Here is an 18,443-nt window from a genome sequence, read left to right as displayed (position 1 = left end):
GTTACAGATCCCATGCTGTGTGGCTCTGTGATCCTGTCTAAGGACCGGCGCTTAAGATCTGTAACTGCCCTCCCCCGCCACAAAGTCACAGAGCAACCCACCCCCCCCAACATTACATCAAAACAACCTCCCAGACTAACCGGGGCAACTAGTCACTGCATCACTGCACTGTGTATGTGCCCTGCTGCTGTGCCTGCCCCCGACTATGTACCCTGCCAAAGGAGACTGTCCTGTCCAATTTCCAACCCCCTTTCCCCTCCTCCTCCAAAAGAACATGATTGAAACAGTAGTTAACAGAAACGAATTTTTTATTATCAACTACACATGGCATTGGGAGGTGAAACTTGGACGTGGGCTTGTGTCAGGCGGGAAGGAAAGAACTTTTCAAATTTTGGGAAATGAGAGCCTTCTGCTACTAGAGCTCTCTGCAGGGGTGGAGTGAGAGTTAGCAGGGACTCTGCCGCCTCTCCTTCTTTGCACTTTGGGTGAGGTGGGTATGGGACTTGGTGGCGGGGGAGGGCGGTTAGAGATGGACTGCAGCGGGGCTCTGTCCTCCTGCCTCCGTTCCTGCAGAACATCCACAAGGCGCCGGAGCGTGTCCGTTTGCTCCCTCAGTAGTCCAAGCAGCGTTTGAGTCGCCTGCTGGTCTTCCTGCCGCCACCTCTCCTCCCGATCCATGTTGGCTTGGTGCATTCGGGTCAAGTTCTCCCGCCACTGGGTCTGCTGTGCTGCCTGGGCTTGGGAAGAGGCCATAAGCTCAGAGAACATGTCCTCCCGTGTCCTCTTCTTCCTACGCCTAATCCGCGCTAGCCTCTGGGAGTGTGATTCCAGGCTAGGTTGTGAGACAGTCGCAGACGGGGCTGTGGAAATGGGAAAAAGGGAGTGAATTCCTCTGAAAGATAAATGTAGTTGTGAACAAAGAACATAGTCTTTCTCTGTGAACAAGACCATGCACAGCACCTTTCACATGCGCACTCAGCACAAGGTCGAATTCTCGGCCTTCGCATTCTGTGCCTGGGGTCTTGAACAGCACATTTGAGAAGCGAGGCAGCACAACGGAATTTCTGTTGCAGGCAGACATGGTAAGCCGTACACTTGTGGCAGTTTAAAACTTTTATATTACCACTGGCCTCATTTCACATTTAAATCAATGTCAGTCCCTGCTGCCAGCAATCCGGCAAGCGGGAACTCTGCCCCTGTCCCACCCCCTCGCGGCTGTCCCCGGGAATGATCCCTTTCGGCTGCCCCTCTCCCGCCTCCACCGCGTGGCTGCAAACCAGCGGTGACAGTTCTGTAAAGGAACGGGAAAGCAGTCCCAACACTAACATTCCCCTACCTAATTAAAAGCAGGTCACCATGGCCGACATCACCCTGATGAGGATCTCCGAGAGCGACAAAGAGAGAATGCTCCGGGAAAGCCTCCAAAGACCAGGGCCGTATGCCGCCCTGCTGTGCAGAGCAATGATCCCCGAGTACCTGATAATCTCGTGGCGCGGCAACGTGTCGTACTTCGGAGGACCCAATAAGGCCGCTCTCCCCAAGAACCTCATGCAACGGCTTTCAAGTTACCTCCAGGAGAGCTTCATCGAGATGTCCCAGGAGGATTACTGCTCTATCCCCGCACATATAGACCGCATTTTACTGTAGCTGCAGTAGCAGGGAATACACAGTAGAGCGGCTTGTGCAGGACAATCACTGAAAACCGGACATTGCTAGATTTCTTTTCAAAACTTGCACTGCCCCTTACTAAACCGTTAAGCGCCTAGGGCACACTAATCATGAACAACCCATTCTTTTAATTGTTAATATTCCTGTTTTGTTAAAAATAAATGTTTAGATGTTTACAACACTTACTGGCTGATCCTTCACCAGATTCTGTGTCCGGGGTAATGGCTGGGGACGCTTCGTAGGGGATCTCTGTAAGGGTGATGAAGAGATCCTGGCTGTCGGGGAAATCAGCGTTGTGAGAGCTGCCAACTGCCTCGCCCTCCTCATCTCCTTCCTCATCTTCCCCGTCCCCTAACATGTCTGAGGAACCGGCCGTGGACAGTATCCCATCCTCAGAGTCCACGGTCACTGGTGGGGTAGTGGTGGCGGCAGCACCGAGGATGGAATGCAGTGCCTCGTAGAAACGGGATGTCTGGGGATGGGATCCGGAGCGTCCGTTTGCCTCTTTGGTCTTCTGGTAGCCTTGTCTCAGCTCCTTGATTTTCACGCGGCACTGCGTTGCATCCCGGCTGTATCCTCTCTCTGCCATGTCTTTAGAGATCTTCTCGTAGATCTTTGCATTCCTTCTTTTGGATCGCAGCTCGGAAAGCACGGACTCATCGCCCCACACAGCGATGAGATCCAAGACTTCACGATCAGTCCATGCTGGGGCTCTCTTTCTATTCCCAGACTGCACGGCCATCACTGCTGGAGAGCTCTGCATCGTTGCCAGTGCTGCTGTGCTCGCCACGATGTCCAGACAGGAAATGAGATTCAAACTGGCCAGACAGGAAAAGGAATTCAAATTCAAATTTTCCCGGGGCTTTTCCTGTGTGGCTGGTCAGAGCATCCGAGCTCGCACTGCTGTCCAGAGCGTCAACAGAGTGGTGCACTGTGGGATAGCTCCCGGAGCTATTAGCGTCGATTTCCATCCACACCTAGCCTAATTCGACATGGCCATGTCGAATTTAGCGCTACTCCCCTCGTCGGGGAGGAGTACAGAAGTCGAATTAAAGAGACCTCTATGTCGAACTAAATAGCATCGCAGTGTGGACGGGTGCAGGGTTAATTCGATTTAACGGCGCTAACTTCGACATAAACGCCTAGTGTAGACCAGGCCTTAGCTGAATACGAAAAGGCTCAACTTTACAGTGCCGTGCTTCAAAGGTACCTAATGTACGTGAAGCAGAGTGATGCGGATCAGGGAAAATAGGTCTGTTTCTACCAGAACAGGAACAGAGTGTAACTGCCAAACCCCCAGAAACACCAAAGACCTCAGACTCTGTTGCTCAGGAGATGTTGGATAACGTGAATAAGTGTTATAAGAAAAATGCATTAGTATTGGAATGATAAAGGGGCTTTTGTGAATAAAGGCTCTGTGGCTATTGGTTCTAACATGCTCGACTTAGGCAGGGCCTTCACCCAGACGTGCTCTGTTCCTAGCAGACGTACCTAAACGATGGGGTGTGTTTCTGAATGCCATGGCAGAACTGAACATACCATCTTCCGTCATGGGCAATGAAACGTTCCAAAAGATCTCTGTTGGCCGCAAGACCTTGAACGTCTCTTCTTAATCATTCATTTACCTGAGCACTGTCTTTTCTGTTCACCTTGTCCGCCGGTGATTCCCCAAGCCGTGATCGCATTCCACCTCTAAAGGGGTGGACAAGGAGAGGCCACCATGCTCATCAGGGTGTCTCACAAGCAGTTTGGTTTTGGTTTTGGGTTCGGGTTCCGACGTATCCATCAATGGCTAGGCCAAAGGGCTCCCCTCGGTCGCATCCTCCTCCTCCTCGGAACTGTTGCTGATGTAGCGCTTTCTCTGCAGATGATCAAAGACACTCGGGGCTAAAACAAAGTCCGAAGTTTTCACGGGGGTGCTGAAGGAGTCCAACTTTCCTCTCAGCAGCCTTTCCACAATTTCTAAAACACGTGTCGTTGGTAAGAGATGGCCTCCTCTGTCCAGCACTGGGACTGATAGGGTAATGGTGCTGCACTCTGATTGGTAGAGGGCCTTGGGAGGAGTTCTTAGTTGGGTTATACGGCCCACTTCCAGAAGGGTCACCCTGCCCCGGAACCAGGGCCGGCTTTAGGCCAATTCCACCAATTCCCCCGAATCGGGCCCCGCGCCTAAGAGGGCCCCGCGCCCAGTGGCAAGGCCGCCGGGGTGGGGGCAAGTGGCCGAGAATCCCTTCCCTGGCTAGAGGCTCCTTTTTAATTTTTACTCACCCGGCAGCGCTCCGGGTCTTCGGCGGCACTTCAGCGGCGGGTCCTTCACTCGCTCTGGGTCTTCGGCAGCAGGTCCTTCAGTGCCACCAAAGACCCGGAGCGAGTGAAGGACAAACCGCCGAAGACTACGAGTGCCGCCCGGTGAGTACAAGCCCCACATGTTTTTTTAAGTGGTTTTTTTTTTCAGTCATCCCTGCCGGGGCCCCGTCAAAACTGTTCGAATCGGGCCCCGCAGTTCCTAAAGCCAGCTCTGCCCGGAACTCGCCCTGATTGGTCAAATCTCCTCTCGGGATGGCCCTTTCGGGACAAAACCCATCCTGATTCGTAGAGGGTGGTGGGAGGAGTTCTTAGAGGGGTCACATGGCCCACTTCCAGACAGGTCACCCCCACCCCAGAAGGCACCCTGATTGGTCAAATCTCCTCTTGGGGCGGTCCTTTTAGGACAAAACCCATCCTGATTGGTAGAGGGTGGTGGGAGGAGTTCTTAGAGGGGTCACATGACACACCTTGCACCTGGTCATGTGGCCGCCTTGACCCCGGAAGTAATACCTCCATGGGGCGGGACTTCCAGGGACAGGTGGGAGGGACTAAGGGGTCAAGAGGTTGGGCTTAAGGAATCAAGGGGGGGGTTAGGATTTGATTGATGGTAGGGCCATTATACTACGGCCGGGTGTCCAAGTCAAGAATGGTGCCGGAGGTTGTTTAAAGGAACCCCTGCATTTTCAGTCATTTCCATTGCACAACTCCAGTAGGGGCAGCACCGGGCCAGGCTCATGTAGTGAGGCCATGGTTCACACCTGGTGTGATGGGTCCCCTTTTGCATATGGATGGCACCAGGATCAAAACTGAGATCAGAGTCCATCAACAAAGCAGAAGCAGAACCAGAGCCAGTGTCCAAGTCCATGCCCAAGCCAAAGTCCATAGACACGCCGAAGGTCAAATCCGGGTAGTCAAAATCCGAGGGGTTGGGGAAGATCAGGATGAGGAGGTAATGCTGGAGTGGGCGGGTGGAGGGCCTGGAGCGAGGCTAGCGAAAGGCAAGTAGAAAACTGAGCTGGGGTTCATAACCATAATCTGGAGCCAAAAAGGGTCACGCCAAGGTCATAGCCAGAGACCGGAGTCAAGAGTCAAGCCAGAGTCAACAGCGAGGAAACCGGAGGGCAGGGCAGGGCAGGGCAGGGTGGTACATGCGGGCGGGAATGAGGATGACTAACTGGAGCCCTAGAAACCCCTCATCGGTGAACTCCCTTGCGAGCAATAAAAGAAGGACAGCAGGATGACCAAGATGTCTCTGACCCTGGGGTCCAAGCCAAGGGGAGCTCCCATCCAGGCTATGTGCCAGGACCCCATCACCCCCCTTTTCATTTCACACTCACAGAGCCCCTAGCCGGAGAGGAGAATAAAGGGCAGAAAGTGAAAGTGGCCCTGGGGGAAAAGCTCTAGGCTGGGACCCAGTCCACTTTCCAGATCTCCACCCAGGATTGTGTGACCAGGCCCACAGCCCTTCCTCTACGTCTCAGTTCCCACCTGCCAGATGGGAGGATCCTTCCCTGCCCCAGACTGTTAGGGGGGAGTTTCATTCCTGGCTGGAAAGGGTTCAGATACCAGGTGGGTGGATTGGGCCCCAGGTGGGGGATGGTCAGACATTCGCTGCGGCAGGGGTGACATGGGCCATGGGAAGGTCTGAGCAGTGACGACAGGGGAGGGGCTCCATGTCAGGCCACCCCTCCCAGACTGCAATGGCTATTGAGCATAATCCCGGGTTCTGCGGATGCTCTCATTTCTGGGCCAGCCCCACAGCCCGATTCTTCCGAACCAATATCTGGCCTGGCCCCAGCTCCAGGGGTCGGGGTGGGGCAGGGTGTTGAGAGTGAGGTGCTCAGCCTTGGTTTCTCTCAGTGCTGTGGGCTCTATGGCCGCTTCCCCCAGCCCTTCCCCCCCCAGGCACAGTGAGACAGAGCAGTACCTGCGGCAGGGGCTGGGAGCTTCTGGTCATGTGAAGGGGGGTGGGTCTTCAAGGCTGCCCTGCAGAGCACAGCCCCTGCAGTGCTTTGGGCACCTGGCGCAAGCTCCTGATAGTAAAGAGCTCGGCCATCACCTTTGCTGTAATGTCCCCCTGTTGCAAGGGAACAAGGATCAATCAGAGACTTGGACACCCACGAGAACGAAGGGTATTAATGGCACCGGGAGCCAGCAAAATTTCCTCCCCACCCTTCCCCATGTCTGAGGGACGGATTCCCCCACCCAACCCCCGAGACGAAATCTTGTCTCTTCTTTAGTGACTCCCATCCCCTCTCCCACCATTGGGGAATGAACTCCTGCCCCCACTCCTCTCAGTTCCCCACTGAGAGCTGTTCTACCTCCCAACCCAGCTGGGGATTCAGCTCCGCTCCCCAGAATCTCCTCAGCCACCCTTGCCTCCTCCAGCTGAGGGGTTGGGAACCTCTGGGCAGTAGTGTCGGGGGGGTGAGAGGAAGTGGACATCTTTCCCCAAGGGATCCCCCAGTCCTTAACATGATGCCATGGACAGTAGCTCTGAGGAATGGGGCACTTAAGCAGCCTCTGCTGACTGACTCGTCCAGTTCTCCCAGAGCAGGTGGTGGCTGAGATAACATGATCCCAGAGCACTAGGAACCGGCCTGAGGTCCGGAGGGGATGAAAGGCTCTGAGAGGTAGCTAGGGGAGTTGGCAGCCCCTAGCATGAGCAATGGCAGCGTGTCGTGTTGATGTGATGCCTATTAGGAAATAGCCTTTTTGGAGAGCTGGGTCTGCCCTGCTTTGAGCTGCTCAGGGGACAAGCTTGCACCTACCAATGGCACCTGCCTGGGTTCATCCTCTGCTTGCTCCCAGGTCAGCGCATGGGGATGGGATGGGAGTGATTTTCAATGGCCTGGAGGTGAAAGGCCCTGGGGTTCCCTCCCCAGTTGAGCCCTCTTTGGTTACCTCGTCCCCTAGCAGCTGGCCGGCTTCCCCCAGAATGGAATACGTCAGCATCAGCCCAGCCTGGCTGACACGGAGCAGGGGGTGGTGTATGGCCTGCAGCGCCGCCTGGAGGAAAGTCCTTTTCTGATCTTCAGTAAATAGCTCTCCAAAGACCTAAAACCAACAGAACCAGAGCCCTTGCAATGGCTCAGAACCAGGCTCCAAATCCCTCTAGTGGCTCACAAGGTGGAGAAGAGTCCTGAGGCAGCCAACCTTTGGGGTCCCATGGACCAAGAAACCCCCTTAGGTAAGAGGTTGCAGGCACTGAGGCCTCAAATAGCTCTTTCTGGAGCAGGTGCCATGAGATGCTGGAAATATGTCTCCGCACTCTGAAACCCAGCTCATACAGGCAACACAGGACACTACTGCTCCCAGTAGCGATATCTCCTGCAGCTCACCCGCTAGAGGCTAGGGGTCTTTTAGGTCTGGTTCATTCCCACGCCTCACCCCACTGACATTCCCAGGAGCCTCACATACTCTGCTGGAAATAAGTAGCAGGCTCTTGCCCTGTGTCCATGACACTCTCACTGCAGGGGGAGACAACTCCACCCCGGAGCTGCTGCAATGCACCGGCAGAGAGTCCTTACCTCTCCCACCCTGGCCAGGTTTTTGTACCCCACGCGCTCGGTGTCCTGGAGCCTGTCCCGGCACCACAGCTCTCTTCCCTCTGTGACGTTGAGCCCTGGGGGAGAAAGACACACCCATTGGGGAGGTTTGGCATTCCGCTTTCACTGCCGGTTTCCTTCTGGGTGCCCACCGGCCAGGGTCCTGGTGGCATCCACGGCCCAATGGAATCACAAGGTCCATACGAGGCGGTTTAGTACCAGAAGGGGGATTTATTTCAGTCATCACAGTAAGCCTGTGACCCTTACGGTCATTGTGCTCTGGGAGTGGGTGCCTGTCAATGGTGGTGTCTAATACTGAGAACCCCCCACACCCACTGAAGTCAGGATCTGGCCCTGACTACCCAACTGGTGACATCCTACAAGCTTTGTGTCCTTCCCCTGTGTCCCTGCTCCTGCCCCTGCCCTCATGATGGGCTCTTTCCCTCCATGTCTCTCAATAGCTCAGTTCCTGTCCCCTCACGAGCTGGCTGCCCTGTGGGTGGGCTATTTCCCTGGGCTGGGGGACAGAGCCGGGCTCTGAAATAAAGCAGCCAATTTTCCTGGCACTTTCACACTCATCTCCCTAATTCAGAGAGAGGGGAAGAGAAAGAGTCATCATCTAAGGTGGGATCGGTCTCAGAGGAGGGGGCTTCTTTCTGTAGGGTCCCATTGCCCAGCAGAGGGAGTCTCTAAGGAGGGGCCTTGTTTCTATTGGGGTTCCGCTTCCCCGCTACAGTGGGTCTAAACAGAGAGGCCTTAGTTCTATAGGCGTCCCAATGGCCAGCTGGAACTAGTCTCCGAGAGGCTTGTTTCCATGGGGTCCCATTGTCCAGCTGGCTTTCTTACCCCTCTTCTGCACCAGGAGTCTGTGCAGCCAATATATCCCACCCCTGGCTTGCCGACCGATGTTGTTGGCTGGGTGGGATACATGGAGACCCAGCTGCAGCACGAAGTCGCCTGCCTTGGAGAAGTCGGAGGAGGTCTGGTGGAAGGAGGAGGAGAGGGGAATCCATCAACATTCTCCCTTCAGCTCTCCAGCGCCCCTGGGCCAGAGCTCTGCTCCCACCCCTCTGTAGGAGGCGCTGGGGGAGAGAAGCGAGAGCCCTCTTCCTCTCTGCCCCCAAGGCAGCTTGGCGCAAAGGGACCAGGGCAAGGGCCCTCTATGAGCATTCGCTGCCTAGCTGCTCCAGAATAACAAGGGCCCTGAGGCCAGGCACAAATCTGCCAGCCAGCGGCCTATGGAACGCAGTCCCTTACAGACCCAGGGGGGACTAATTAGTCAGGGGATGAGGATCTTGACTCAAGCCCTGACTCTGCAGGATGCTGGGGTCAAAGGTCACTTACGTCAAATCCAGGCAGGGAGCTGGCAAACTCAAGCAGGGCAGCACTGCTTTGTATGGCCCTAGCTCTCTCCTGGGCCTTTTTTGAATGGAGCCACACATGGACGTGCTGCGGGAGAAGGAGGCAGGGGAGGGTCAGCGGGCAGACGTACATGCTCCACAAATGAGCCTGTCCCCTGCCCCAAGGGGCTGAGACTTTGTGCTCAAGGTGGAATAGCTGAGCCCTGGTCACAGAGCTTGAAAAGGCAGTCCATGACACTGCCCACGTCTTGCTGCGCACAAGCTCATTGTCTCTCCAGGCTGGGACAATGGTCAGTCTTGGGGCTGGTCTATTTGCCCTGAATCCCTGATCCATGAACAGCACGACAGGATCAAGGCACATGCCTGGACCCCAGACTCCAGCTACACAGGCCTTGGTAGGATGGATGGAATGGCCGTGAGAACAATCCCTCCGGGAACTGCAGTGTCCCTAGGACAGAAGAGCTGATTCCCTGAGGCTCCTCCTGTATCTCAGGGTCTCCCTAGAGAGGAGCCAGTGACTTTTCTCAGAGGCCCATGTCCTGCATCTCACAGGGGTTTCAGTCTCTCAGTCCCTGGCCAGGCCTGGTGCTCACTGTTAGTGCTTAATGCAACCGGGCAGAGCTCTGGCTGACAGTCCCAGCTCCTTCCCCCTGCACTGGCAGCTCTGGGAAAGTGTGGCCGGCTGGGTCCAAGCTGGAAGGACACAATGGAAATGTGGCTCTTCTAATCTCTCCTTCGCTGCCCTCCCCCAGGGTTCAGGGGCAATTCCACCCCAGACCGTCCCATTCTACTCACCTCCAAGAGGTGCTGCAGCTTCTCCAAGGTGGGGTTCTCGCTCAGCAGGCCCCTGAGCATGCTGTCCAGGCTCTGTAAATAGCTCTTGTGCAGAGCCTGCAAGAGGAGGGAGCACCCGCCAGTCAAGGGACATGGGGCTAAACCAGTCAAGGGACAATTATGAGGATTCTCCAGGAGCCCTGGCAAGACTCAAAAGGCACAACCTGGCCTCTCCCATTCACATCACTCCAGGGACACTAAGCAAAAGTTCATGGCCGGATGCCTGCTTAGGGTTACCATTCGTCCGGATTTACCCGGACATGTCCTCCTTTTCGTGCTAAAAATAGCGTCCGGGGGGAATTTGTAAAGTACTCACAATGTCCGGGATTTCCCCCCCCTGCGGCAGAGCAGAGCGAGTGGCTGGGAGGGCTGCAGGAAAGTCCCGGGCTGGACTCCGGAGCAGCTTCCTCCTCCCACCCCCCCCTCCCTGCATTCTGAGCCGGCCGGCAGCTCCTCCTCCTGCAGCCCGGTCCGGCAGCACTGTGCAGGGCCAGGGACCGGGTTTTGTTGTGCTGGGGAGCGCAGCCACGTGTCCTGCTCGGCTCGCACAGAGCCCAACACCCTGTTCTGAGCAGCAGGGTAAGGGGGGGCAGGAGAAGGGACAGGGAGGTTCTGGAGGGGGCAGTCAAGAAACGGGGGGGGGCTTTTTGGGGGGAGTGGAGAAAGTTTTGGGCAGTCAGGATACAGTCCTGGGGGGCAGTTGGGGGGGGGGTCTTAGGAGGGGGCAGTTAGGGGACAAGGAACAGGGAGTCTTAATGGCTCTCTTAATGGCTCTCCATGCGTCTCTGGACCCTCTCAGCTGTCGGGCTTGGACGGAAACATTGCCTGAGGGTAGTGAGAGAATGGGTTATCGGTGAGGTGGGGGTGGGCGTGAGCCCGGTCAATAGGGGCAACCCCTACCAAGATCTGAGCCTTTTCTCACACGCCCGTTAGAGCTCGACATTATGCTGTTTGGGACCCCTCTTTGAGGAAAGCCTCTGGATTGCAAGTCCAACCGCTACCTCCTCGTGGTGAGAGTCGGTAACTGGCTTGGATAGCCAGGCGGATTGCGGAGGACGAACCCACATCCCACATTTAGTGGGGTGTGGGATGGGGTTGGGCAGCCCCATATGGTGCCACATGGATGCCCCCCTGGTAAGGGTAGCCTCCCCCAGGTACGGGTTGACTCCCCCTGGTAAGGGTTAGATTCCCCCTGGTAAGGGTAGCTTCCCCCAGGCACGGGTTAGTTTCCCCCTGGAAAGGGTAAGTTTCCCCCAGGTACGGGTTAGTTTCCCCCTGGAAAGGGTTAGTTTCCCCCTGAGAAGGGTAAATCTTTTAGCTATGGAAAAAAGTAATTTATATTTTTATACCGGATTGGCGCTGGACCGGGTTAATAACGCCCCCGCTGTTGGCTTTGATGCCCCGGCTGACAGTGTTAAATATATTAGGGGCGTGATCAGGGTCGCTGGACCAATGGATAAAATGGTGTGGACTATAATGAAGTCTCATGAGAATGAGAGTGAGAATCAAGTCCTCCCAGTGGAGCATGGAGAGGAGGTAGAGGAGAATGTTTGTGATGATCATGGTGAGGAGATTTTATCTATCTTACCGATGGTTTTTACAAGGGACACTTTTAATGATTTAACTATGGACAGTTTTAATCCAGATTTTAAGTATTTAAGTACATTTGATGATCCATATGTTAGGGAATCAAGTACTGATTTTAATAGGGATCGTAATAAGGATCTTAACAGTATTGGTAGTAATATAAATATATTAGAAAGTAGTTCGTGGAAGGATGGGGTTTTTTATTTAGAGTATCCCGTTGATAGTTTTAATTGTCCAATATGTCCCCAGATATTACCAACATTTGGTAAATGGGCCAAACACATTAATGTGGTTCATAAAAGTAAAGCCATACGAGTTGTATGTAGTAAATGTGGAAAATCTTCTCAATATCATAATATAGCTTGCCACTACCCCAAGTGCATACCCAAGAAGGCGGATACCCCAATGAAGAGCCATACGTGCTCGGTCTGTGGGCTTGGTTTTCATACTAGATCTGGATTGAGCCAACACTGTAGACATAGACACCCTGCTGTGAGGAATGAGCAAAGAAAAGAAGATATGGCTGCTAAAAGTAAGATAAAAGAGGGATCGACTAGATCTCGTATATGGACTAAAGATGAGGTTGCGCAGCTTATACAGTTGGAAAGGAAATATATTGGGAAAAGGAATATAAATAAATGTATTGAGAGCGAGATGAGGACCAAAACGAATAAACAAATATCAGATAAAAGACGAGAATTAGCAAAGAAGAAGTTAGTGGTAACAGGAGATAGGGAGGAAGTGACTGAGGTAGAGGACATTAGAGTAAATATATTAGAAATTCCGCCCCCAAGAGAGAGGATTTTCCCACTAAAAGGACATCCAGAAGTGGATTTAGTGGAGAAAATATGTAAACGGGGAAAACAAAGTAGGGAGGGAAGAGAAATAATAAATAGTTTAGGGGAAATTGAAGGATTATTAAAGGAGGATTTAACAAAAGCTCTCGGATGGGCAATGTTGGAAAAATTATGTTATTCATTAGTAGAGGGACAGGACCCTAGAAATGAAAGTCAAATAGAGTTGAGGAATAAAGGAAAAGGGAAGATTAGAAAGGAGGGGAGAAGGAAGCAATTTAATGCAATTAGGAGATATGCTACAAAGAAAGCTAAGTATAAATTCTATCAACAATTATTTGATAAGGATAGAAGAAGATTGACTCGCATTATAATGGGAGAGCCAGATAAGGCTAAGTGTGCTATCCCTATGAAAGAAATTGAGGAATACTATGTAAATATTTTGGGAACAATTGGACATGGTAATATGATAGGGTGGCCATCATCCACAGAGAATGCGGATAATGATATATTAATGAGTCCGATCTCTGTGGATGAGATTAGAATAGCTTTAACAGAAATAAGAAAAGATAGTGCTCCTGGCCCAGATAAAGTAAAAGTGAGCAATTTGTGGGATATTTTTAATTTAGACTCCTTAATACTTACAAAAATTTTTAATATATGGTTTCTAAATAGACAGGTACCAGATGAATTTAAGAAAAATAGAACGATTTTAATACCAAAGACACAAGATGAGGAGGAAATGAAGAAGTTAACATCTTGGAGACCATTGACAATTGGGTCAGTTTGGATTAAAATCTATACCAAAATATTAGCAAAAAGACTGGTGGAAAGAGTTAAGATATGTAATAGACAAAAAGGGTTTATATCCGCCCCTGGGTGTGAGGAAAATATTGCTATATTAGATAATTTGATTAAAGGGGCTAAACGAAATGGGAATGAAATTGCAATAGTGTTTGTAGATCTGGCTAAAGCATTTGATTCTGTGGGACACGGACATATAATAGCCGGGTTGAGACGATTTGGTATAGATGAACATTTTATAGATATTATTAGGGACCTTTATGATAATTGCACAACTAGGGTATGGGTGGGTGATGAAGCTACTGAGTCTATTTTAATTAGGAGGGGGGTCAAGCAGGGTGACCCGTTGTCCCCAATTTTGTTTAATATTGCTATGGATCCCCTTTTAACTAGATTAGAAGTAGAAGGAAGTGGTTTTTATGTTAAGGGTAATAGTGTCACGTCATTGGCTTTTGCCGATGATGTGGCAATTTTAAGTAGCTCATATAAAGGAATGATCAAAAATTTGGGTATCTTAGAGGAGTTTTGTAAAAATACTAATCTCTCTGTTAATGTGAAGAAAACGAAAGGCTTTCATATTTTAACTAAACATAAAACCTATGTAGTTAATCCTAAGGATAATTGGCAGATAGGGTCAGAGAAGATTGAATATGTTCAACCAGGGGATTTTGAAAAATATTTAGGGGCTAGAATAGATCCCTGGATAGGTGTAGGGGGACCAGTACTTAAAGAAAAATTGAAAGATTGGAGTGAGAATTTAATTAAGGCCCCATTAAAACCGGCCCAAAAAATATTAATTTTACAGACATACATCTTACCGAAGCTATTTTATAATCTTCTTTTAATAGAACCCCCTTTTAATCTTTTAGATGATCTTGATGTGTTAGTTAGAAAAATAGTTAAAGAGATTTTACATTTACCTCAGTGTACCACAGATGGGATATTTTATTCTAGAGGTAGGGATGGTGGTTTAGCTCTCACTAAGTTTAGTGTGCAAATCCCAAATATGTTAATTCGTAAATGGAGGAGACATATTGTCTCGAGAGATGATTGGATGGACCTATCTTATCTATATGCAGGAGAAAATCTTGTGGATAAAATATTGTCATTTAGTGCAGTAACATCTCATCCCAAGAAATGGAGGGAAGAGGAATTTTTAAGATGGTCGGAACTGAGATGTCAGGGAATAGGGATAAAATATTTTAAAAATGATTTAATTAGTAATTCGATTTTTAGAAACTCTAGTAAAGTTAAATCGTCAGCGTATATCGCAGCATTGCAGCTTAGGGCAAATATTTATCCTACTAGGGAGACATTAGCAAGAGGAAGAGGAGGTGTGAATGCTCTTTGTAGATGGTGCGGTAAAGTGCGGGAGACTGTTCCCCATATCTCAGGACAATGTTATAAGACTAAGAATGCTAGGATAAAAAGGCATAATAGAGTAGTGTCTGCAGTTGTGGATAAGGTTGGTAAATTAGGGTGGAAGGCAATGATAGAGCCCCATTTGAGAAATAGTAAGGGTGAGTTAAGAAAGCCGGATATTATATTTATAAAAGGAGATACAGCAGTGGTGGTTGATGTTACAGTGCGATGGGAGGATAATGCCGGAAGTTTGGAACAAGCCCACAGTGAGAAGGTGGCTTATTATCTTGAGTTAGAGGAAGAAATTAAAAACTTAACGGGAGGTAAAAATATCCACTTCTTTGGTTTTGTGCTTGGGGCGCGTGGCAAGTGGAGTGAAGGTAATAATGATTTGTTACAATTATTGGGAATGGACAGAAGTAAAAATTTTAAGGAGAGTATATGTAGACTTGTTTTATATTCCACTATTGGTATGATGGCTATATTCAGTGACAGGTAAAGATCCCGGAGTTTCCATTCCGTGTATCTTGCCAAAACTAAATTTTAGCTATTTTGGTTTCCATGCTCTAAATTTTCAAATTTTTAATATTGTTTTGAACATTAACATATTTAGTGTTATTTAATATCTGCCCTTCAATAGAATGGTTTTAACTATATAATAAATACTTATTAATGGATGAAATTCCAATTTAAATCATTAGTTTATTTATTTATTTTAACTACTGGATGTGGATGCGGACTGGCCGCGTATAGTAACCAGGAAAGGGCAGGTAGTCACACCTGTACATAAATAGGGGGTGGGGTTCTGGAGGGCAGTTAGGAGCAGGGGTCCCAGGAGGGGGCAGTCAGGGGACAAGGAGCGGGGGGGGGGCTGAGAGTTCTGGGGGGGAGCTGTCAGGGGGCAGGAGTGGGGAGAGGGATCGGAGCAGTCAGGGGACAGGGAGCAGAGGGGTTTAGATGGGTTGGGAGTTCTGGGGGGGGCTGTCAGGGGGTGGGGAGTGGTTGGATGGGGCGTGGGAGTCCCAGGGGTCTGTCTGGGGGTGGGGGTGTGGATAAGGGTTGGGGCAGTCAGGGGACAAGAGGCAGGGAGGCTTAGATAGGGAGTGGAGTCCTGGGGGGCAGTTAGGGGCAGGGGTCCCAGGAGGGGGCAGTCAGGGGACAAGGAACGGGGGGAGGGTTGGGAGTTCTGGGGGGGGCGGGAAGTGGGAGGGGCAGGGGCGGGGCTAGGGCGGGGCTCCTCCCGTCCTCTTTTTTGCTTGCTGAAATATGGTAACCCTATGCCTGCTGCCTCTTCAATCCTTGCTCTTAGCAGTTCTCTGCGCAGGGCCTGGTACCCAGCAGACTATGGAACAGGCAAACTGCAATGGGTGGGAGGTAGGATCCCCGGGAGAGTCCATGCAGCAGAGCACAGAATGAGGAGAGGAGGAAAGTTTGGGATCAGCCATGGAGGGTAATGCAATCTCCTCTGGAGGGAAGGGGGCCCCCCTGCCAGTTTGTCACGGGCCTGTTCCCAGCTCTGCTCACCCCTCCCCTATTCTCAGCAGCTCTATCAAAGCAAGGGAGCAGGGACCAGAGCCTGCTTCTGCTCCTGGGACAGAGAAGTAGGATCAGGACCTACCCGGAAATGGGGTGTGTCGTTCCCAGTGCCCATGGTAATGATCCTGTGGAGAAGAGCCCTCAGGAGGCGAGATTCCAGCTCCAGGGCCAGTGGCGGCTTCAGTTTGCTGGCAGGAGAGAGGAACCTGTCATACACTTTGCAGCACCAGCGTGGCGTTGGAACTGCCATGGACATGACCCCCTCCCCTGCAGTGATCCCCTCCCTACGGCCACTGTAACGTTCCTGGAGTGAAATCAACCCCCCAGCCAGGAAAGAGGGGACGTTCCTGCCTTCTCTGCTGGGGGATGGGAACAGCCTCAGCTGGGGGTAACCTAGCCGGAGGAGGATCTGTGACTCCCGGCTCTGGGCCCGATCAGCACTAGGGTTAGGGCAGCTGGACGGGAGGGTCCTGGTACCTGAGATTGTAAACCGCGGCCATGGAGCTGGAAATGATGGAGCTCGGCTCTGACACCTCAGGGAGATTTTCAATCAGCTCCTGGGAGACCCCAACGAAACAAAATCGCGTGTGAGACTCTGGCCCTGCAGACCCACAGGCGCTTCCCAGGGAGGAACCCAAAGTGCTCTGCAGAAACAGCCAGTGTCACCCCCACCCCCAACCAGCTGGGCCCCCCCATTCCTCCCATCCATCAAACTTCCTTCCCCGTCTCCCACCCAATTCCTCCCTCCCCTTCCCTCCCCTCCCCTCCGGGCTTACAATTCCCCCACTGCCAGCTCCTGATCAGTGTCACAATTATCCCCTTCCCTGCTTCCGAGCCCTCAGCCCCAGGAACCCCTGTCCTCTGCTTCCCCCTCTGGCCCCACTAACGCTTCCTCCCATGTCTGGCTCCCTCGCCCCAGGGGCCGGGCACGGGGTCCCACTCACCGCAATGCTCTCCACAAGGGCTGCTTTGGAAACGTGAGGCTCCAGGGTGTCCCGCCCCTGACGCTGTGCCAAGGAACACAGACACGTCACAGCGTGGAGGAAGCGGAGCTGATTGGCCCTGTCCTTCACCAGCTAGGAGTAGGGTGAGGGGAGAGAGAGAGAGCCTGTTACATAGGGACCTCCCCGCCCAACCCAAACCAGCTCCAGGGCTCAGGACCTCCATGGGGTTGGACAGGGAAAGCCGCCCCTTCCTGAAACCTGTGTTGCCCGGCACAGGCCGGGTTTGTAACTTGGACAGTGTCTGCGGGGAGCGGAAACCTTGGCAGGGCCGGGCTGGAGCCAGGACCCGAGCTGAGCCGGGGGGCTGGACACGGGCTGGGCCCGAACCGGGCCGCGGGGCCTGGGCCGGAGCCAAGCTGAGCAGGCCAGACCGGCGCCCCGGGGCCGGAGCTACTGGGGCTGGAGGTGTTCGGCCAGGGCTAGACTGGGCCCGCGCCACGCCTGCCCCGGAGCGTTTCTCACGCCCCCCCACCACCCCAGCTTACCTGGTGCTGCCAGCCTGTCTTCCCGACCCTGCTTCTTTTCAGACTTCCCGCGAACCTCTGATTCGCGGAAAGCAGGGGCGGGGGAGGAGCAGGGGGCGGAGCGTGCAGGGGAGGGGAGGAGGGGGAAGTGAGCTGGGGGCGGGGTGGAGAGCTGCGGCGCGGGGCCCTCTTGGCGCGGGGCCCAATTCAGCCGAATCGGCTGAATCGGCCTAAAGCCGGCCCTGACCTTGGCCTGTGTGGCACAAATGTCCCCACATTGGGGTGCCAGATAACAGAGGAGACGTGTCCCCCCATTGGGGGTGAGGGATTCTCTGGGACAAGACCCCCCTGCCTGGGTGGGGATGGAACAAGGAGCAGGACAGACCCGGTGGCAGCGCAGCTGGGGGATTTTTGTACCTCATCTCTGCCCTGGAGGTGCTTCTGGATCATCATGATGGTGTCTTGTTCAGGGGGCACCTCCTCCTCCTCCTCCTCCTCTTCCTCCTCCTCATGGGCACTGGAGGGCTCTGCACCAGGGAGAGAAGGAGAAAGTATAATCCCTTCTGCTGCTGGGGGGATGCAGTGGACAGAGAAGGCTCCATGTTTCCCCCTTCTCTGTAAGGAGCCCCATGGCAGCGAGGGCCCCACCCTACCCCTGCGAGAGACGCCCTCAGCCCCATGAGCCTCAGGGCCCCATGGCAGTCAGCCCCCACCACATGATCAGGGGAGGCTGGAGCTCCCCCGACTCCACCCAGCATCCCCTGCCGCAGGGCATGGCTGTGCCCCCCCCCACTGGTGTTAGTGGGGCTCACATGGGTCAGTCCCGGCACCTTGGTGAGCCAATGGGAACAGGGTATTACTAATCCCCCACCGCCCCAGTCCTCCTCCCTTTCCCCTGGGTCTCCTCTCACCTGCAAAGAGGGAGCCTTCATCTGCAGACCTGTCAGACGCCACGGAGGAGCTGCTGGCCCCTTGGGAGTAGGCGGAGCTGCTGGTGTTTGTCCCACAGTTGCTCATCTCCTGCTCTGGGCTGGCAGGAGACTCCTCAGTGGCCAGGGTGGGGCTGGTGGGGGGCTCCTGAGTGGCCAGGGTGGGGCTGGCGCAGGGCTCCTCAGTGGCCAGGGTGGGGCTGGCGGGGGGCTCCTGAATAGACAGAGTGGGGTTGGTGCAGGGC

General features: G+C 53.0%; 1 protein-coding gene across 1 annotated transcript; it reads right to left on the bottom strand.

Moving 5' to 3' along the window:
• Nucleotides 1-290: 290 nt before the first annotated feature.
• On the bottom strand, nt 291-2,431 carry LOC135973719 (uncharacterized). The gene is made up of 2 exons (XM_065558087.1): nt 1,855-2,431; nt 291-860 (listed from the first exon to the last, which is right to left on the bottom strand). The coding sequence occupies exons 1-2, from the start codon at nt 2,429-2,431 to the stop codon at nt 385-387; spliced, it is 1,053 nt and encodes a 350-aa protein (XP_065414159.1). The 3' UTR covers nt 291-384.
• Between the last annotated feature and the right edge of the window lie 16,012 nt (nt 2,432-18,443).

The sequence above is a fragment of the Chrysemys picta genome, chromosome 9 (assembly GCF_011386835.1).
Source record: "Chrysemys picta bellii isolate R12L10 chromosome 9, ASM1138683v2, whole genome shotgun sequence".
Lineage (NCBI taxonomy): Eukaryota > Metazoa > Chordata > Testudines > Emydidae > Chrysemys > Chrysemys picta.
This window is presented reverse-complemented; position numbering and strand designations above follow the sequence as displayed.